This window comes from Anolis carolinensis, chromosome 1 (assembly GCF_035594765.1).
Source record: "Anolis carolinensis isolate JA03-04 chromosome 1, rAnoCar3.1.pri, whole genome shotgun sequence".
Lineage (NCBI taxonomy): Eukaryota > Metazoa > Chordata > Lepidosauria > Squamata > Dactyloidae > Anolis > Anolis carolinensis.
The window spans coordinates 23,407,849-23,430,270 of NC_085841.1; the positions used below are offsets into that span (position 1 = coordinate 23,407,849).

A 22,422-nucleotide genomic window follows, 5' to 3' on the forward strand; every position below is an offset into this window, starting at 1 on the left:
TTAGCTTAGCTTTTTCCAAAAGGAATAAGATTTTCTTGATATGTTCCCTACATTTGAGTTACTGAGATGTAGATGGCTACATTTGTCTTGGTCTGGAGGCCTTGCTTTGTCTCTAAGAGCCTTGACGTATTGTTGTAGGATGAAGCCAAGTAGCTGGCGATGTGGAACACATCTTCTCAATGTTGAAATGTTTGCACTGACTTCCTGAATTTTTCTGGCACATGATGCAAAATGCTGCTTTATAGCCCTTTAGGGCTTGTGATCTATTTATTGTCTTAAGAGCCACCTCCTTCCATAGAGATTCATCTGAGTGTTGTGACTTTCCTTTGGCCCTTCTCAGGAAACATCTCTAGAGGCAACAGCAGGAAATATAGTCTATTTTTAAAAAACCCTCAGCCATAGAATGTACTTCCTGGGGGACCATTCAGCTGGTAACCAGTAGGTGAAAATCCTGTTCATTTGCCAGGGTTTGACTTTGTATTAGCTTTTATCCGACTTCTGCTTTTCTTCATGTTGATTGTCTGCTGTTTTTCAGCGTGTTCATAATATTTTGGTTTTTTTCAACTGGAGATGTCCTTTTTGGCGGTGTCTTAAATTGCAAAGCGAGTTATAAATGTCCCCAATAAATTCTTTCTTGTGACTCTGGGGTTTTTAAGAAGAGGGTGTGACCTGGAAATCCTAAGTTAGCCGTCTTGGCATTTTCCCTGCTAGGTTCTTTAGTTTAGAGCCTCACTGGATATTCAGTGATTGGACCTCTTTGTAGGCAGTTTTCTTCTAAAGGCATCTTCGATGAAAAGGAATGAAGCTTGACTGGGGCTATGGCAAGTGGAGGGAATAACCCCCCCCCTTTTTTTTTTTTTGCTATAGGCCACAGCCCCAATTCAGAATCAGACCCCATATTCTGTGAAAAGAAGGAGACTAACTCCATAATGCCATAGCATGACTCTATTTCTGAATATTGGCAATTCCTTGCATATTACTGACTGCTTTATTCATTCAATTTATGCCCCACCTTTCTACCTAAAATAGTCCTCAAGGTGGATAACAGTAACAAAATGCAAAACAAATAATCACCATAGAATCTTGGTTAAAACCAGTTTCAAAAATTCAAATCAATGTAATAAATTGTACATTTACTTTTGGCAAAATTGCATTAGAGACCCCATGAAGACATTGAGACTGTTTTGGACTTTGGACCAAAGTCCTTAGTTGAACAATTGCATGGAAGACTATTGTATATTGCAGGGTTTTATGTGGGAGAAGTTGCAGGCTGAAATCTGGAACAACCTCACCTCCAAACCCAGTGGATTGTTTACTCCATATAAGCTGGGAAAATTGCAAATACATGGATCAGTTGTATAAGCTGGCTTTTCACTCTGATTAAAATGGTTTGGCTATGTGAGGCCTTAGAGATCTTGTTGGACTGTAACTTCCAGCATTCTCCATCATTGGTTATACCAAATACAGTAGAGTCTCACTTATCCAAGCTAAACGGGCCAGCAGAAGCTTGGATAAGTGAATATCTTGGATAATAAGGAGAGATTAAAGAAAAGCCTATTAAACATCAAATTAGGTTATGATTTTACAAATTAAGCACCAAAACATCATGTTATACAACAAATTTGACAGAAAAAGTAGTTCAATATGCAGTAATGTTATGTTTAATTACTGTATTTACGAATTTAGCACCAAAATATCACGATATATTGAAAACATTGACGACAAAAATGGCTTGGATTATCCAGAGGCTTGGATAGGTGAGGCTTGGATAAGTGAGACTCTACTGTAGTATTGTTGAGAGTAGTCATTTATTGACATCTGGATATTTTTCGATTTCAATTTGTGGCCTAGTTGCCGAATATATGTATATAAACTTTTTAAAAAATCTAGGTAGGACATTGAAGACCGCAATTATCACTGTAAACATTTCATATTTTACTTAGCTCTTTTATTTGATATGTCAGCCAATGTACTATGCTCTAGCTAAATGGGATGAAATCCCATAATCCCCAGCCAGTTTTCCAATATGGAAAGCCTTAGAAAAAGGGATATGAGTTCCATTATTAGTCTGCAGGGATTACAGAAAAGAAGCTTTTCATACTGCTCCTCTCATGGAGTTACTTCATTGTGTAAGTTCCTGGAGTGTTATGAAGCTCACAACTCTTACTCTGTAACACAACACTCTGAAGCACTTAAAATTGGCTTCAATTTCATTTGAACTTTCAAGGCAAATGGTAGCAGTTTCCTATTTGTTTCTTGATCTTCTTCCAGGATCTTCAGGGAAGTGATAGAAAGGGAAGGCAATTTCATCTTATTTATTCTCCTAATACCCCTGTGAGGTAGGGAAGGCTGTGAAGTGGCCACTGGCTTAAAGTTTTTTCCAGTGTTTTGTTATATCTAAACAAAAATTTGAACTTTTCCTCCCCTGCTTCCCAAGTACTGTACATTTCAAATTGTAGAGCCATAATTAAAATCCCTTCAGCTGGCACTTTCAAGTGGATTCTGAGAAAAGTTAAAAAGAAGTTTGTTTTGAACAAAAAGGGGAAACCTTGGGTTATTTCTTCTAGAAAGTTTCCCAGAATGAATAAGGATGCTTTTGCTTCTGATGTTCACTTTTAAATTGTTCGTTTTTTCCTTTTTGTATGCAAGTAAGTAATTTACAACCGTAAGCATCTATAACTGTGGGAAAGAAGAGGACCCTGCAGCTTTTGGTAAAAATTAGTTCCTGCAGAGATGTCTATTTATAATGCACCAGGAGCTATGAAATCATACAAGAAAAACTGTCTGAAAATAGAAACAGTCTCTCCCCCTTCCCAATATATATCATGCTAAAAACGACTTAATCCTTCCCTCTAAAATAGGTTGATGGCTCAAATTTCTCATTATAGCTGATGCTGTCTTTTTAAAGAAATTCTCATATTCTAAGAAATTCCTATAAGGCGTAGTTTTAGAATCTAAAGTGAAATCAACATGACCTTTGGTGCATCACAGCTTTGGCTTTTGATACATTTCTAGAGTGGACATGTTTTGTCAGACATGGATAAATAACATTTCAGGTAGTAGTCCTGCAGATAATGAGTTGTACAAAGTTAAGTTTTTTTGATGCACATGTATGTTAAGACATGTTTCGACTGCATTTCCCTAGCTTGCAATTAGATTTTTAAAAAATCCCCTCAATCTAAATTATCTTTCCCCCAAACAGATATGTACGTTTGCTAGAGACCAGGATAGAGAAGGCTGATCTTCCCTCATGTTATATCAGCTACTCCCCCCTGTATGCACTGAAATGTTTGTAGGGATAGGAATATTGAAACTTGGAGAAGCTGCAGGAACACTCAGAGTTTGGAAAACTTACTTATTTGGATAGAAATTCTCGGTATCCTCTCAGCTAGCTATTGAACATGTTAGCTGTCCAAAAAACTGACTTTTCAGAATGTTATTCAGGTTGTTAGTTACATGATGCCCAGAGCAGGTCCAAGGTAATTTTCAAGTATAGGCGAACAGAAATTTTGCCCCCCCCCCAAAAAAACCCCCAAAGATAAAAGCGTTGGATAAGCGAAAATGTTGGATAATAAAGAGGGATTAAGGAAAAGCCTAAATAAAGAACAACACTCAGGGGAAATCCAGACAGGAAGCAATCAGGGACAGCTAACACCTCCCAAAAAATGATTCTCTCAGGCAAGAGGAAGGCAGGCCTTGAATCCACATGGCCATTAAATGCTAATCAAGGTGATTAATTACAACATCCACACCTGCCTCCCAACAGACAAGAGCTCTTTCTCCCACCCTGGACATTATTCCACACACAAATAAATCCCACTTGCCTTGCTTCCAATGACGGCTTCCAGAAGGCCTGCCCGGCCCACCGGAAGGGCCGACGCGGGCTCCAGAAGGCCCACCCGGCCCACCAGAAGGGCCGACGTGGGCTCCGGAGTGCCTGACGCGGGCTCCGGAAGGCCCGCCCGGCCCTTCTGGTGGGCTGGGCGGGCCTTCTGGAGCCCACGTCGGCCCTTCCTGTGGGCTGGGCGGCCCGAAGAAGGCCCACAAGGCCCGGAGGAGGCAGGGTGTGGCGCCATCTTCCTGGGGGCCTCACTGCGCCCCCGGAATGGTTGAGCCACCAGCGGCTGCTTAAGTGGCCTCGCCGGTGGACCGCCTCTGATGAAGCCCATCCACCTGCAGTGGTGGCTGGTACCTTCTAGGACATTGCGATGGTGAATCTGTTCCTGGTTTTGATCTATACAAGTTAAAAGATCCATCTGTGTTGGTTACTTGTCAGGGGACAAAGTCAGCCTAAATCTAGTTTGTGACTGATGAATTAAGCATTACTGTTCTACTTATATGATCAGATTTCCTGTAAAACATTCTAATAATATTGCTGGGACCAAAATAGCTGCTTTTAAACAAATGCTATGCTGTGGGTGTCCAGCAAATATATGTTTGTTTGTTTTAATCAGAATCGGTTCTAAGGATTTTAAGACATTCTTCCTTTTATTTGCATTGTAGCTCCCGCTTGAGAAATTTCAAAGTCATGCTGGGGACATCTTGCTGAGCAATTCAGTCATTCTTAACATATCCTTGTAAATATAGTGCAAAACAGAACTGTAGTTTGTGTACTAAACAGACTACACCACACCACAATTTTGTCTGGCCCAAACATATTTTGAAGAAATCCTGTAAGAGAAAATCCAAGCCCGGGGGTCTTACAACAGTGTTGCCATTTATAACAGAAAAGTGTAGGAGAGTGAAAAGTGATGACTATTGCATATGAAAAAGCAAAGAATGCTTACGGAAGGGGCAGTTATTTTTATTTTTATCTGGGTTAGAAAGCACTTTTCTCATCAGTAATCAGCTACACTTGCTTGAAATTGGCACAGAATATTGGACAGAATCCAGATAAAAATACATGCACACAAATGAAATAGCAAAACCCCACAAAACCCTGAGAATTATAATTGATGCATTACGTAAGGGCCAATAAGTTTCCAAGCCCCTTCAAGGCTTCTCCATGTTCCATTTTCTGTTGTTGAGGCCAGCATACATTTGAAGGAACCCTATTTCCTACCCACAGTTATAAAATGATGGCTGCATGATCTCTTTTCAGAACAAATTTCCTTACCTTCGTTGTGCATTGGGTTATCCAGGTTTCCCATTCATCCAGGGTTAGAAGCTAGTTGTACAAGGAATTGCTTTTCAGAGAACCAAGGGTCATCCTTAGGCATTGATAATAGTGGTGGTCAGCATAGCTTTCCAAGACGAGGAATGGGGGCAAGGATGACCTACTGGCTGTTCTGTGAGTTGTACTTAGGAGAGCTGCATGGCCTCTGGAGTAGGACCAATGAAGTGGATTTGACCCAGAACTGAGCAACTTCTGAGGATTCTGGTGCCTGTTGCCCCCCACCGCTAAACCTGCCATTGATCACATCCTTCCAGAATAAATTTGGAATTGGCTATAAGTTCACTTACTGTATACAAGTGTTTTGACTTGACGTCAGCTGTTACCAAGAGTGCTATGGATTTTGAAAAGGTACGAATAGAGAGCAAAAGAGAGACATGTGCCAAGAGAAAGGTGCAACAAGCAAATCCTTGTTGTGACTGCCTTCCACCAGGAAATCTATGGGAGACCATGAATAGGCTCCACCACCAAGACTTTACCCTTGGAAAACATCATACTTGGCAACGAGGGATCACCTATAATGATGATGTTACTCATGTATCAGTCAATCTCATGTATGAGTCAAGGGCAGATATGGGGGCCAAAATTATGGATTTTGATATGATCCATTGGTCATTCCATGATGAGGGGAAAGCACCAATGATGCCTTAGGAAGCCCCTGGCTGCTACCAACATTTTCCCACCAAGGCATTCAGAAAAGCAAGAAATTATGCCACAATAGAAAGCTTCTTTTAGGTCTCCCAGGATGGAATAAACTCCTGCCATTCACCACTCTACTCAGAGAAAGGGATGGTTCCTTTTTTTGTAAGAGTGAAGGTACAATACTTATACTGGCCCATGGATAAGTTGACAACGTTTTTTTGGGTTGATTTTTTGAGACAAATGTGTAGATCTATACATGAGTATATACATTTTTGTGTTTTTTTAATTGGAAGGAGAGCAGGCATTTGAAGAAGGGGTTCTGCCCTGTTCTAGAAGATCATTCCCCCCTTTTAATGGAATATATATAGAGAGAGGGGGGGGGGCAAAGGCACCCTGGGCTACCAAATTAAATATCTGTATGCATCCTGCATTAGCCACCCCTACTTTAACCCAATAATGAAGATAGAAAGTTTTAAACAAATTCTATTACACCATTGCCTAGATTATTATTATTATTTTATTATTGTCTAATGATTGGTCAGTTCCTGAAGAAACTGAGTTTATTTTGAAAAGAAATCTCAGATGGAAAGAAAACCTTGAGCAGGCCACAAAAACACAATTTACTAGCGTTGAGTATACATCATTGTATATGTAAATCACGCAGCGTTTTATAGAAGATACGCAAGGCCATGTTAACAAATGGAAAATAAGCAAATCTTTGGTTTTCAAAGCAATAGTGAATTGAGTGAAGCCACAACCTTTTTGAGGCCATAGACAGGAAACAGAAGCAAGGTCAGTATAAGAGTACCTAAGGCACTGCATGAAAAGATGATCCCGGTCATCTTTGCTACACTCCTAAAGACCTCCAGACAACACTATGTAGCACTAAATGCACACATTGAGGAATGTGAAGCTTAAGTCAACTAAATCATAATAAATGGCAAATAGCAAAGGAAAAAAAGTTGGCTGAACGTGACGTGAGCGGTATGTGGGAAAGATTCACAGTTAGAAGAATAAGCCCAGTCTCTTTTCTTGCTCAAGTATTTCATTCAAGTGTAAATGGCATTGCAAGCATAGCACAGGAGCTAAAAGCTAGGAAAGGAGAGACAATCTGGCTTTGTTATTTTCTTCAAATGCTTAGGCTACATTTCACTTGTTGTCTAGGAGATGAGAAAAGGAGCCGAGGTGGGGGAGATAATGTAAACTGTGCCCATTACAAATATTATGGCAATACAGTTTGTCTCAGAATTGCAAAAGGCACAGCAAGATTGCCCTGCACCCCCAGAGCTCAAAACCGCTAAGCGTGATAAGCTGTGACACTGTCCTAGGTGACGTATTCTTGGCGCGGTAGTCCAAAAATGCAGTGTTTTCAAGAGATCCATATTTCACACCTGGGGCTGACAGATGGGAGAGGAACTTCTTAATAGTTACATCCAATCTCTGGAGCTCCCTTTCCACATAATTTAGATCGCTATTCTTACTATGTTTACATGGGTAGGCTCAAGGTGCTGGGTTTTGCATTTTCTGCTTTTTAAGATGCCAGCCACAGATGCAGGTGAACATCAGGAGAAAATGCTGCTAGAATGAGGCCATACAGCCTGGAAAACATACCACACTCTTGCTTTTAAAATGTTTTTAAAAATAGGCTTTAATTTTAATTATATTATTAGGTTCTGTAAGTTATTTTTTGGCCATATTTATCATTTGTAAGCCACCTTGAGTTTCAAACTGGGAAAAATGGAATATAAATTATTACAATAATATAGTCCGAAAAATAATGTTTCTAATCTGTGCTGGATAGTATCAAGATTTGATGTTATCTTAAGTGAACATTTTGTTGTTGCATACAATGACAACCACCTCAGGGACTGCATGTTTGGAAGACCACATTAGTCCACAAAGAGTTGTTACTTTGGTGCTTGTTGTGGTGGAACAAGTTTCCAATCTTGCACCCAGGGTTACTTCCATTATATGTGTGGAAATTGTATGTGCTTAAGTGAGTACATTGCAACAAGAGTCGACATCCTGAGAACGGTTAAAGAGTAGATTCTCAGTTGTTGCAATTATGGAGGAAAAGGAATCAAGGTGTATATGCCACCAGTTTGCATTCATAGATGAAAAACTATTTTGCTTGATAAGGTAAACTTAAATAGAACTGAAATAGAGCAGGGCATTGTCAGTGGCTGGAACCCCACTGGTATGTTAAGACACATGTTTCCTCCTGCAAGCAGTTGGATACTTTAGTCTGTTCAAGAAGTTCAAGAAGCAGAATTGCACATAGGGTGCTATTGTGCATACATATGAGCATTCAATTGTACATTTGGTTGCCCATTCGCTTGTGATGTGTTGCAATTCAACCAAAAATTGTGTAGCATTCCAGTGTCCCTCAACATGTCCTTAAATTTGCCAGTACGCGTTTATTCAGGCATTTACAAGAAAAATCTAATTCTTTGAAGAAAGCTTGGTTAATTGAGTCTTCGACAATGCAGTGTTCTTTAAAATGTTCAACTAGATTTCAGGTTCAGTATTTACTTGATGATTATATAATAGTGCAAAGTTCAATACTGAAATATTTTGAATTAAGGACATGTTAATCACTGGAAGTATGCCCTAAATCAATTGTGAATGAGTGAAAACAGTCACATTTGTCAGATGAAGGTTTTATATCTGTTAAATTATTGGGCCAGTTTGCCTGTTTCCTAGTTCCATGCTGTGCATGCCTTAGGTTTGCCATAAGCCAAAAATGACTTGAAGGGACACAAAAGAACAAAACTATAGGCAGCAAACAAAATTTTAGAAATATTTCCTGTTTTCTCACCAAGATGGAAGAGGAGCCCCTGGTGGCACAATGGGTTAACCCTTGTCCCGGCAGGACTGCCGATTGTTGGCAGTTCGAATCCAGGGTGCAAGGTTAGCTCCCACCTGCCAGCTCTAGCTCCCCATGCAGGGACATGAGAGAAGGTAAATCATCAAACATCTGGTGTCCCCTGGGCAACGTCCTTGCCGACGGCCAATTCTCTCACAACAGAAGGGACTTGCAGTTTCTCAAGTTGCTCCTGAAATGAAAAAAAAAAACCCAAGATGGAATATATATGTCTTTTTTGACATTCATTTCCCCAAATATATAGTTTTGTCTAGTCACAACTGTTCTTTTCTTTAGGTGTAATTTAGATTCTGCTAATGTGTGGGTGATGTCATTAGCCTCCCCAGAGGCAACTGACAGATGACTTGGTGACAGAGTGCTGTTATAATCCTTCATCCAGTTCCCTGCAGGAACCTTTTCCATTCTGCCTTTGACTCCTGAATTCACTAAATTGGGGGCAGGGGGGTTGTGCTTCCAGTCACCTTGAACCTGTTTCCTTTTCACTACTTGCTTCAAATTAAGAAGCAGGGGCTTTGTTCACCATAACTTGTTCAAATGTTAAACTTAAAAACAGAAGTCCCACATGGGCAAAGGTACTGTGTTGTACGTATACATCAGCTGAACATATTTTGGGAACTGCTCATTAACCAATCTTCATGCTCTGTGTGCAAAAATTGGGAGTGAAGTAAGGCATCAATGGGAAGGATACAAAGGAGTCAAATACAGCTCTACACTTCCAACTCATTTTGGAGTTCCCTGCTAAGTTGCATTGCCTAAAGAAGGACATCTTTTCAGCCTTTTAATGGGCGCAGAAGCATGGGAGATTAAGGGTGGATTAGAAAACCTCAGAGACCAACAGGTATGAAATATAGTTCCTGAATGGCTGAACTGAAAGCATACCTCCTATTGGTTTGTTAGTCATGTCATCAACTTTACCGTTCCTGTGGTTTGTGCATTATCTTACTGTCCTTCAGTCAATTGTGCTTTCCTGTTAAACATTCCATCACAGCTATTAACAAAGCTTCAAAAAAATGCTCTTTTTGAACAATCTTCAAAATCTCCCAGTTTGGAAATTCTGGGAGTTGCATCCCCCTAAAATACTTTTTCTGAGCTTTTTAGTAATTTTAAAATGACATAATTATGGGGATTGGTGGGGGAGAAATAGGGGGAAAATACAAACTGCTTTAACCACCCGCTATTTTTAAAAAAACAGCAACAGATTAACTGCAAAGCAGAAACATATACACTACTCTGGCTACAAAAATGGGCACATAAAATGCTCCACAATCTTCTCATTTTGTTCTGGCAATTACCAAGCATTATTTGCAATATAGCCAGAAGCCTAGTTGCATTTTAATGCACATTAGTTTAAAAACTGTACAACACTGTTAAGAAATGGATGATGATTGGTTAACACTTTTGGCATTCTCTGAGAAAAGCAAGTTAAGCTCTGCAGTGGATCCAGTTCCACACTTCTTTCCATTACACACAAACTCACTCAGAAAAGAACACCAGGGAGGAGCTGTGGTCTTCTGTTTTTCTCCTCCCGCCCAGACTTCTCCTTCTGATGCAGTGTTCTCTTCTTCCAGGTTTGGCCCATCTCTTGTTCGCTTGGAGCCACTCTGGGCTATGTGTCCGGTCTTCTTTTTGCACCCTTGTGGATATACTGGAACAGGAAGAAGCTTACATACAAAAGCAGATAACTGGAGCAAAGAGGGAAGGCGTCTTTGTTGTTGTGCTGACTCCATAAAGACTGTGCAGACTATGGTCAAAAAGCAGAAGCCTATCCAAACATCTTCAAACATCTTGGGGCTGGTGTTCCTCCTCTCGAAACACGGCTTGCATGCTGGGGCAACATGAGGAGACATCTGTCGCTTGCCCTAAATTATGTTACCCCTGAGAGATTGTACTTTCCTTCCAGTCTGAATAAAGTATTTGTAACAGATGGTGCGTGCTCCTTCACACATTTGGGATTTCCCCCTCTCCCTCTGGGTTTCTCCAAATGCCAGTTCCGAAAAGGCAGCTTCCCAATTGATCTATGATCTATTAGTAGGATGTTGTTGTTGTTTTAAGTGTGTATTTGCATGGTTCCAGGAGTTTCACAGTATGCGTGGCCCAGTGCGGTTTCACGTGATCAGGCAGCAATTAATGCATCTTGAGCCTATTCTTTTTTTCACCATGTGTTTCTTTGGAGTTAAAATGGCTATAATAGCTTCATCAAAAACAGTCTTCAGTCCTTTCTGTGTTAAAGCTGAGCACTCCACGTAGCAGTAGGCGCCTATCTGTCAAGAAAACAAATGTTTTTAATAGCTACACAGGCACAGACATTCCTCCCCAAATGCTATTTATACACTCAGGGGCCTTTTCTCTCTCAAATAGAAACAACAAGATTTCTTTCTCTGTTGGTTTTGCCCTATAGAAAAACATTACAGTACTTGATCCTCAAGGAAAAGAAGTGAATTCTTCATTTTTGGAACTGGCTGGGATAGTGATAACTGTAACCCAACATCTGGAGGGTGAAGTGGAAACAGTAGATCAGCATCTTCTTGCTTGGCTTTAAAAAATTAAATTTGTCAAAGTTTTAAAGATAGTATTTTAGTTATCTGTGATTCAACATGTTGAATCATTTTTCATATTCTAGTACTCTATTTTATATTAAGCTATTATTAAATGAACTATCCTAGCCGTCCCTCTACATTTGTGGTTAGGCTTTTGAAGATTTGATTATTCACAGATATGATTAAAATATTCTGTCTAGAAATATCTAGGACCTTTAGTTGCCTCTATGATGAGCTTCTTCTAGTCATGCTGGATGACATGGGGGTTTCTAGAGAGACCACCTCTTTAGAAATGTACATCCTTTTGTGTGAGTCTATGGTCAGCTTCCAGCAGACATCAAATTAGAACCATGCTAAAAGTCCTAGAATTTTTAGAGAGGTGTTCTCTTGGGTAAAAACAAAAAAAAATAAATAACAATGTTTTCATGGGCATCCAGCACCAGTGAATATCGGGAGCTGACTGTACCGCACTTGAATTATGAAGAAAAAGCATCAGGACTTATGTGTATATGTGTCTTCAAGATGTCTTTTGACATATAGTAAATTTTCATAAGGCCAGGAAAACTTAGGTCATTTTGGTAGTTCCTTCCTCTGAAATTAGCCTACAGCACCTGGTATCTACTGGCAGTCTCCTAAACCCAGTATGATTCCTGCAGTATTACTGGGATTTTCATCTCTTCCTTCCCCCCTTCAGCTTTCAAGGTGTTCAGGGGACTGCAGTGGAAACAGGAAGAAAGTGCTCATTAGAATTTGTTTCTGTGTGAGTGGAAATGTAGCACTTGATACTGCCCTAAGATGCTGTCATGCTTAATATAAATACAACATCTTCAAATATCACCACCAGTTCCCAGCTGCATTTGTGTAAGACAGCAGCCTAATTTTCTGCGAAGAACTTCTCCACTGATGAAATGACACTTCCTCATTTGACATTTTCTAGACTTGAGAATGCACTCTGTCCAGTATCAACTGCAGATGTCACGTTGTTCTTTGGGCAGCTGTGTCATGCTTGGAAGCACTTGCCAGTGTAGTTTGACTAAAGAAACAGTTTCAAATGCTTATGTCAGAAACCAGCTGAATACAGCACTGCTTGGTTGGCCCCTGCACCATCATGAACTCATGAACTGTGTCTCATCTTCAGACACAGCTGTGTAAATCGACTGTTCTTAAAGGAGACAGGAATAAATGTTTATAGGGAAGAAGCATACATGCACCATCTTTACAAATGCACTGGGAGACTAAAGACTGTTGACTGAAGCAGGATTCTGCACCAAAATATATGTGCCAGAGTATGGGAAACTACTTTATGAAAGCAATTGATTCTCATTACTCATTACAGTGTTTGAAAAGGAGACTTTAGATTGTTGTAAAAATAACGTATTGTGACACTGCTCAATTCTTTTCTGTTGTTTCCTATGACTTTTTGAGAGGCAAAACCTTAGGACGGATGGAAGAAGAATGGCATAAAACTTAGGAAACGCCTGTCAAAATATCTCTAAAAATGCCTTTAAAAGGTAACTTTTGGAAGTAACAAGAAATCTTTACTCGTTACACCAATGACATCCAATGCTGGGTTGGGTGCTGTAAATGGAGGTAATGAGTCGCCTTATTCTTTCCTTGTTTCTCATATAGGAACAAATGCCTTTGTTTTAACCAAACAAGGCATTTTTACTGTGTATTGAAAGAGACACCCACTCCTAGCCTTTCAGCATTCAGTGGAAACCAACTGACACATTCAGTTTAATCAATAAACCAAAACCACAGTTTCTGATACAAAATCATACTCCTAAAAAGGAGCCCCTGGTGGTGCAATGGGTTAAACCCTTGTGCTGGCAGGATTGCTGACTGACAGGTCAACAGCTCAAATCCGGGAAGAGCAGGTGAGCTCCCTCTGTCAGCTCCAGCTCCCCATGTGAGGACATGAAAGAAGCCTCCCACAAAGATGGTAAAACATTAAAACATCTGGGTGTCCCCTAGAATCAGAATCGGAAGAGACCTCATGGGCCATCCAGTCCAACCCCCTGCAAGAAGCAGGAAAATCTCATTCAAAGCACCCCCGACAGATGGCCATCCAGCCTCTGGTTAAAAGCCTCCAAAGAAGGAGCCTCCACCACTCTCCAGGGGAGAGAGTTCCACTGCCAAACAATTCTCACAGTTAGGAAGTTCTTCCTGATGTTCAGGTACTGCTGTTGAGCCAGGCATCGTCCCCCGGTCTGTATCTTTGCATTTCATTTTTTCTGCCTAAGTGAAGTATCTTGCATTTGTCCCTGCTGAACTTCATTTTGTTAGTTTCGGCCCATCTCTCTAATCGGTCAAGATCGTTTTGAATTCTACTCTTGTCTTCTGGAGTGTTAGCTATCCCTCCCAGTTTGGTGTCATCTGGGCAACGTCCTTGCAGACGGCCAATTCTCTCACACCAGAAGCAACTTGCAGTTTCTCAAGTTGCTCCTGACACGAAAAAAAAATACTCCCTAAAACCAGCATATAATGTGTATAAAGGTATTTACAGGTGTATAGTTACTCCCCATTTTTTCAATAACTTTTTCCTCAAACTGGCTAGCAGGACTGCATGTAGCAGGGAAGTTTCTTCTCATAAACCATTTGAATGAGAAGATGGGTATCCGGGAGGAATTTCTTTAAAAATGCCTCTAACCTGGCAAATGAGAATAATTGGTGATGAAGAGACCCATCAGTCAACTGATGAAGGGCAATCATAACCAATGCTTGATCTAAGTAACTGATAGATTGGAATCTCTGGAGGAGCTGAAAGTAGCTCATCAAGGGTTACTGATGATTTTATAACAAACTGTACTCCTGAAATGAAGAAACGTAGGTGGGATGGGGGAGACAAATAAGAAATAGACTTTCGTGTCAAGTCAGCCAGCATGGGAGAATAACCCGAAAGAACGTGGATTGGTTCTTAATCTTATCCATTGAGAGAATGTAAGTTTTCTTCAGCTCTGTTTGTTGCTGTTGATTGCTATCAAGTCAACCTCAGGCTTAACGGCAACCTTACAAATAAGAGGCCTCCAGCCCATCTCAGGTCTTGCACATTCAGGGCCATAGCTTCCTTGATTGAATCTGGTCTTCCTCTTTTCCTATCTTCTACTTTCTCAAGCATTTTTTTCCTAAAGAGTCATGTCTTTTATGATATGTCCATAGTTTGACAGCCTTGGTTCAGTTATCTTGATTTCTAGAAAGCGTTCAGGCTTCATTTGTTCTAATACCAATTTATTTGTCTAGAACACTCCTTCAAATGGCCTTCATTTAAAGAAGCTGTTTCTATTACAGCATCTCAAAGTAACAAAGGGGAACTCAAGTCCCTTGCACATTAATTCGCGTCAATTCTTTTGTGTAGCACTGGTGTGAATTAACTGTAGCCTAGAAAGGCGCTTTCTCAGGTAGAAAATGGTTATTTATGTTTTTTCCATTTTCACAGTGGATTAGCACCCCTAATCCCCATGAAAATGAAGGGCCTACTGTATTATATTGATGTGATTATTTAGATGGCAGAATTTCCTCCCAGTGGAAACTCACCAAAGGTACTAATGGATAAGGCCCTAGTAGTTTATGGCAGCGATTGTCTTCATGTCTTTATTCAGCTGTACTTTATTTCTGTTGATGTCATTATTGTGTGGTCTTACTGTGCTTTTATAGGTTTTGTGTTTATACTAATGTTAAGTTACTTTTTGGAGGGAAGTTTTCAGTTTAAAAGCTTTAAATAAAAATATATAAAACATGACAGTGGCATCTGTATTTTTGAGAGCCTGAAAAGGGGAAGGGACGGAAAAAATATAATACAGAACAGTGTTGTTTGTTCCAAGCAAGGTCTTTAAGTAGTCAGCTTACCTCTTTTGCTAACTTCTGTCCCTGCTCCATACATATTGGCTTTTCCTTCATATCGTTCAATCTTGCTAAAGTTTTGGGGTCATCACGAAGATCAATCTGTTAAAGAAATTGACAAGGTGTATACCTTACTGCATTTGTTTCAGACCAAAACCCACAACACAGACTTTAAAAACCCCACAGGGATTGGATTCAACCCAAAGTAGTGTATTTCATCACTACTTATCTTTTATAGTGAACTTAATGAAACATGTAATTCACTCAAGTTTGATCTAATACGGTAGTGAAAAAAGGTAGTGAAAATGCATAGCAGGAGAATGTGTGGCTCTCCACATTATTGGCTTTCAAATCCCACCATATCCAGTCAGAAAATACCAATGGTAGGGGATGCTGTGCACTAAACACCTTGAAGATCCTATATTATTTATCCTTATCCCAACAGTTGCAAGGCAACTGGGGTCCATAATCTGATAACATTTTCTGAGAGCGCACAATGGAGCAGCTAAACGTCCAGGTCTCATATGTACTTACACAGTATACATCTGTAGTGGAAAACAAGTTGGGAGATGCTTAAAGTATTTTAATACGTTCTCAATTTTTTGCAACTCTATCTTTGTTGCTTTAATCTCGGGTAGGAGAAGACCTGGGAAATAAGTAAGTCCTGGGGAATAGGTAGGTGGAAGGTAAGGCAAGCATCTCTTTTCTCCACCAGTCATTTATCTCCTTGCAAACATTCCCACATACCAAAAACTGGCAAATTGATCCTTTGAATGTATTATCTCCAACCATCTGAGTTTTGTAACTATCTTTTTAAAGTAGGAAATAAAAGCATGCATGTCTCACTATAATAAAACCATTTTATGCAGTCAGTAACAGCGTAGCCTATATCCAAACCCCCTAAGTGTACTGGACTTCAGTTTAACCATCACCAGCCATCATGTCCATTCTGTCTGGTGGTGATGGGGATTATAATTCAACATATATGGGTAACATCAAGCTGGATGAAATATTAAACAGAGGCCAAAACTCTGCAAGAGACTTTGCACATGTAAATCTCCCATACATGTGTGGATGTCTTTTTTTCAGGCACTACACTCTGCAGCAATCAAAGCCCCTAAATCTGTCACACACATCCATTCTATGCTTCATGGCAAAGAGGCAAGAACAGAGAAGTATCTGAACATATCCTCATAGCCTGATGTGAAATTATGACAATAGCACTGATATCTGCCAGGGTCCTCTAGTGGTTTGTGTTCTGCTGTGATCATTTTTCTTCTTGCTATGAAGATGCAACCAGATGCTTCTTGAGCTGTCCTGCTTAGTGTAAAGCATGGAATGGCCAACCAGGGTGACGTCAGGGGCTTATTGGTCAAGCTGAAGGGAGAGTTATATGGCTCAGCATAGCTGGGCTTGCATGCAGTTATTTTCACTACACTGAGAGTATTTTGGATTGGAGCCACAGTGTCCTGTGTGACACTGGGTATCTCTTTCCTCACGTCAAACCTACTTTCATCTGGGGAAGATGGGAGTGCCCACTGCAGTTTATATTAATCTCCGAAGTCCTGCCTGCATCAGTTTCCAATGCACATTTTTCACAAATAAAGGAATCAATACAAGATGGAAAAAAGGGAAGGGGAAAAAAGGCATTAACGTGACCAGATTTCATTGTAGTATACATACTTTGCAGAGCTTGGAAAAGCTAGCTTTTAGACTATAACTCCCAGAATTTCCAACTTAGCATTACTATTGACCATGATGGCTGGGAGTTCTGATTACTGTAGTTTTTTTAAAAAAAAACACTTTTTCAAATTTTGGTACTTTGGCTTCATTTCAGTGGTAAGTGATGACTAAGTAGTTAAGCTAAAATTCATTGGAAAAAGTAACTTTGGATGAGGGAGAGAGAGGAAAAACAAGAGGATGCTTTAATGGGCAAAGTTTGTTAAAAATTAGGAGACTTTTTAGCAGCAACTTTGGGAAGTTCATGGGTCATAGAGACCTATAAAGGTTAAAAAAGGAATGAAGTTTTTTTTTAGCTTGGGCCTCTTCCACCCAGCTGAATAAAATCCCACATTATCTGCTTTGAACAGGAATGTATGGCAGTGTGGACTTAGATAACCCAGTTCAAAGCAGATATAGTGGGATTTTCTGCCTTGATATTCTGGGTTATATGACTATGTGGAAAGGCTCTTAGTTGTTTTATATTTTGTTATGTCTTGGTTGTTTTATACTGTGTTGTGATGTTGTTTTATGAATTTTAATGTGTTATAACTATTTTGATCGGGTTTGTCCCCATGTAAGCCGCCTGGAGTTCCTTTGGGGAGATGGAGGCAGGATACAAAAATAAAGTTATTATTGTATTATTATTATAGGGAAGAATGCTTTTTCTTCATTTTCCCCCTTAGAACATATAATGCTAAGACTTACCTGGGTTCCAACTAACAAGTATGGTACATTTGGTGCATATTCCTTTAGTTCTGGTACCCATTCCTCCTTCACATTCTGAAAAGAAGCTGGATTGACCACAGAGAAGCAAATGAGGAAGACATCAGTCATGGGGTATGACAAGGGCCTCAGGCGATCATAGTCTTCCTAAGGACACAAAATGAAAGATACCCATATGATTTTGCATTAGTAGCTAGTGTTTCAAACACTGTAACTTTGATTCAGTATACATTTTGGTGATTTTTGGCAATGACTGCTTCAACATTTCATCTATGTTCCCAAATGTTTCTCCCCATTCTCTGTTCAGAGAACAACCCTAGGAAGCGGTTTAAGTTAAAAGTGACTGATACTCAAGTAGCCCAGCGTGTTCCATTACACCATGTAACACGATTTTTGTTCCTGGGTTATAAATGTCATTTCTTAATTGATTCTATCATAAAAACATGGAAAAAGTACATTTTGCTATAATTTTTCAATCTCATAGAGGCTCAACCAATTCAACATAGTTCATGGCAGCCACAAAAATGAAGTTTTTGGAGTATATCAACTACGGGTACTTTCAAAGTATGTATTACACAATTAAATAGGAAATAACACTTTCAAACCAGGAACAGAACATTTTTCAAATTTTGTTACGTAGTATTACGTAAGCAGCTGAGGGGGAAAAGGAAGGGGCCTGAGGCTGTTAGGAATGGTGGGAGTTGAGGTCCAAAACACCTGGAAGGCAGAAATTTGCCCATTCCTGATCTAAACAGCAGTGTTCACGGGTCAAGCAAACATAAGGCTAGCAGAGGTAACTGAGACACAGAACAGTATGGTAGTTTTCAAAGAAGTAGACCACATTAGTCTCTTTCAACACAAAAAGGAGGAGAGAATGGTTAGAAAATATGTGGCAACATGTCTAAGTCTGTTTTAATTCAGCATGAGCTTTCATGGATATGAACCCACTTCTCCAGATGAAGTAACAAGTGATATGAAGGTCTCAGGTGTAAAAAATTGTGAGAGTGGGATAGTTGTGAGACTGGGATAGAATATAATAGGATCCAGGAAGATGCAAATCCCAAGTTCCAAATTGTCAAAGGACTGGCTAAGGTAATACAGGCCTTTCAGATCTTTTCAAAGTGATTGCTAATGTATGAAAGCAATAAACCTGTTACCAAAAGTTAGTTTTAAAATACTTTATCGATCTTTGGCAAATAACTGAGCTGCACCAGTAGATCCCAACCCACCTCTATTTTATTTGGGACTTTTTTTATATAGGTAATACTATTCTGTGAAATCTGGCTGAGATTTTCAATAAAATTTGCAATCTAATCTTATCTATCATGAGACACTACTATTTGGATACGTGTCTGTCTGTACTGCACTCCACTGCAGGGAACTATTTATCATTCATCAGAGTTTACGCTGGCTTTTTTATTTAAAAAATTCATTAGCCAACTCATATGGCCATCCATCAAGGATGCTTTAGCTGTGTGTTTCCTGCATTGGCAGAAGATTGGCATAGGTAACAATTCTGTGATTTTATAGAAAGTTGCCAGCTTTGAAGTGATGCTAGTCAAATCACACGTAGATAATCCTAAACATGACAAGAATGGTTACAAGTTCTCTGATTTTAACTTTAATGTCTTCTTGGACTTACTGTAATAGTGACTGTTAAAAAATAAATACAAAATTCTTTGATTTTTTTGTTGCAACATCTCATGAAGAGAAAATGAATTCCATAACATCATCATAAAATGTAAGAAGGGAAACTGATGGATCAAATCAATTGCCTATCACCCTGTTTTCACCAACCACATCAAACAAAACGTGGGTGCTAGAAATAACATCGTACGAAAGTTGACTGGCACAACCTGGGAATCACAACCAGTCGCAGTGAAGGCATCTGCCCTTGCGCTTTGCTACTCTGCTGCTGAATACGCATGCTCAGTGTGGAATACATCTCACCACGTTAAAACAGTAGATGTGGCTCTTGTTGAGACATGCCGCATTATCACAGGATGTCTATGCCCCACATCACTGGAGAAATTTAGCCGACATTGCACCACCTGACATCCACCGGAAGTAGCAGCCAGGAATGAAAGGACCAAGGCATTGACATCTCCAACCCATCCCCTGTTCAGATATCAGCCAGCATGCCAATGCCTTAAATCAAGAAATAGCTTCCTAAGATCTACAGAGATACCCGCAGGCACACCTCAGCAAGAAAGAGTCCAAAAGTGGCAGGCTAAAACCCAGAACCTCAATCAGTGGCTGACGCTGGATGAGAGACTCTCTCCTGGGCACACAGAAGACTGGGTGACTTGGAAAGCGCTGAACAGAATGTGCTCTGGCACCACGAGTTGCAGAGCCAATCTTAAGAAACAGGGCTATAAACATGCAAGTGTGGAGAAGAGCAGACCACAGACCACCTACTATAATGCAGTTTGAGCCCTGCCACATGCACAATGGAGGGCCTTCTTATGGCAACATCAGAGGCACTCCCAAGTGGCCAGCTACTGGTCAAAGCAGTAATGCCAAGTTTTTACACTTTGATTCTTCAAATACATTACAACTTGTACCTTTGGTTCGCTTCTGACAAAATAAATAAATAAACCAACCACACACTTCTTGGAAGGTTAACAGAATGTCATAAGACCACGAATGTTTTCAAAATGCTATAATGATGCAGTGTGGATACACCCTACGATAGAGGGATTGCTGCTGCTTGCCTGTTACCAATGCTTGACTTGCAAAAAACAAACTAGATGTCATTTACGGCTTTATTACCTGCTGATTCATCCCACATCTCCAATAAAGTGATTTACTAGGAAGAATTATTTCACCCTGCATCAGATTAGAATTCTGATATTATTCACCATGATGGCCATGCAGCAAAATATGACAAAATACAAAACTCACAAAAGACAATACCTTTATTGTGCAAGTGAAATGCACAAAGTATATAATGCAAGCCTTCAAAGCTCCACTGGCTTTTTCATTAGTTAAAAGGTATTTTAAAAATCATAATGGGGGGAAATGGTACAGTAATAAGTCTATGTTTTGTATCAGATGTTGCTTCTGCTGTAGTTCAGTTGTCCTGGAGGAATGTTAATAAAGATGGTCACTTCCTTCTTAACCATATGGGGACCAGAGAGAACAGGCAATAAAAGGCTGGTAATAACATTTCCACTACATTAAATAATTTAGCTTAGGTTCCAAGTTGTCTAAGTCTTGTACAAAGCTAACAGCTCCTTTCTTGGGCAGAGAACATTGAATTCCTCAAGAAGTTTACACGGTGACATGTGGAAATACTTTGAGGTGCTGTATAGGTAAAACTTGCCAAATGAAAGAGTTTTACCAGATGTAACAGAATAAATTTCTTGTGAAATTCAATGTTCTCTGCCTTAGAAAGAAGCAACTAACTTTGCCAACAAAGGATCAGTACAAACTGGATCTCAAGGAAATTTACTCTTTTGTTGCTAATGAAGTTGAGCTTTCACTGCCAGGTTCCCACATGGTCAAGAATTGCTTTTAGTGAGATCTCTCCAGAATAACTTGACTACAACAGAAACAACATCTGACACAAAATGCAAGCCTGCAATTCTATCATAGTCACTTTTCCACTTTTCTATGTTTTTCAAACATCTTTTGCCTGACAAAAAAGTCAGTGGAGCTTTGAAAGTTTGCATGATGTAGTGTACTTTGTGTATTTTAGTTGGCCAATACAGTGATCTCTCTTTGGTGGCTTTGGATTTTGTCATATTTCACTTAGATGCTTTAAATTCACTCTACCCTCCTTATTGCAGAAATCAAGAAGGGCATATACAATAGAGTCTCTTATCCAACATAAATGGGCCAGCAGAATGTTGGATAAGCGAAAATGTTGGATAATAAGGAGGGATTAAGGAAAAGCCTATTAAATGTCAAATTACGTTATGATTTTACAAATTAAGCACCAAAACATCATGTTTTCCAACTGGTCTGCCATTTGTTTGAGAGTGTGACTACACTTGTGTTGTTGTTGGGCGTGTTGGCCTGCTCCACGTTGCTGCCTAGAGAAACAGCCATGGATCCGGGTGGGAGGCAGACTGCGTTGTATAATACAGAACGTTGGATAAGAGAAGGCTGCATAGGCGAGACTCTACTGTAGCTTCAATATACCTTTTACCTTATAAAAGGCCAAACATTACACATTTCATTGGTATATCTTCATAATGCACATCTATGGCTATACGTACTGGGATATGTAAAATAATTTGAAAAACATTTGTGGAAAATTAATGACAGAAAAATGAATCATTTTGTCCATCTGGTATACAGCAAAGTGGACCAGTGTATGCATCTGGCCAGAAAAGAAAACTCAATATGCACATATCCAGGATTTCTAGCACCCACTTGTATCACTTTACATTTGTTTACAATAGCACAGATTTGCCATTTTAATGTTCATTCTCTTAGTTTGGAAAGATTCTTTCCGAGCTATTTGGTTTCTATTCTTGTTGAAATCATCCTATATAGTTTAGTGCTATGAGCACATCTGGCCACCTCATTGCTTACCTCAACTCCAAATTATTCATGAATAGTTTAAAAATCACTGGTCCCACCCAATATTGTGGTTTCCATTGCTTGCATGTTTTTATTGCAAGAACCGTTCATTTATTTTCACTCTCTTGAGGGTTTTGTCCCTCAGCAAATGGCAGCCAATGAAGTAGTGCCAGGATATAGAATTTTACAAGGCAGTGACATCATGCCATGTGTTTTGCTTTACCGAGCATTAATTAGCAAGACAGGAGGACATGCTAAGCCCCTGCCTTCGATGACGTGTTGTTCTGATTTTATCCCAGATATAAGCCAAGATTCCCCAATGCACCACAAGGGTTCTGGTAACCTAGTCTAACAAAGGAAAAACAGGGTTA

The 22,422-nt window shown here is 39.7% G+C and overlaps 2 protein-coding genes across 4 annotated transcripts in view; one reads left to right on the plus strand and one right to left on the minus strand.

Annotated features, from left to right (window-relative positions):
• The window catches only part of pigf (phosphatidylinositol glycan anchor biosynthesis class F), a 71,513-nt gene that overhangs the window by 22,892 nt on the left and 26,199 nt on the right, over positions 1-22,422 (plus strand). The window contains exon 5 of one of the 2 annotated variants that reach the window (XM_003217472.3): positions 10,268-10,623. The exons of the other annotated variant lie outside the window; for it this stretch is intronic. Within the exon in view, the coding sequence (XP_003217520.2) occupies positions 10,268-10,381 (114 nt within the window). The 3' untranslated portion in view covers positions 10,382-10,623. Of the gene's footprint in view, positions 1-10,267; positions 10,624-22,422 lie in introns of those variants that run through there. 2 annotated transcript variants of the gene reach the window in all.
• Positions 4,789-22,422, minus strand: part of rhoq (ras homolog family member Q) — a 47,901-nt gene continuing 30,267 nt past the window's right edge. The window contains exons 3-5 of one of the 2 annotated variants that reach the window (XM_008104892.3): positions 17,504-17,668; positions 15,083-15,178; positions 4,789-10,956 (exon numbers count right to left, since the gene is read on the minus strand). In XM_008104892.3, coding sequence (XP_008103099.1) covers positions 10,924-10,956; positions 15,083-15,178; positions 17,504-17,668 — 294 coding nt within the window. In that variant the 3' untranslated portion in view covers positions 4,789-10,923. Of the gene's footprint in view, positions 10,961-15,082; positions 15,179-17,503; positions 17,669-22,422 lie in introns of both variants that reach the window. The other variant, XM_003217471.4, reaches the window with a different exon arrangement.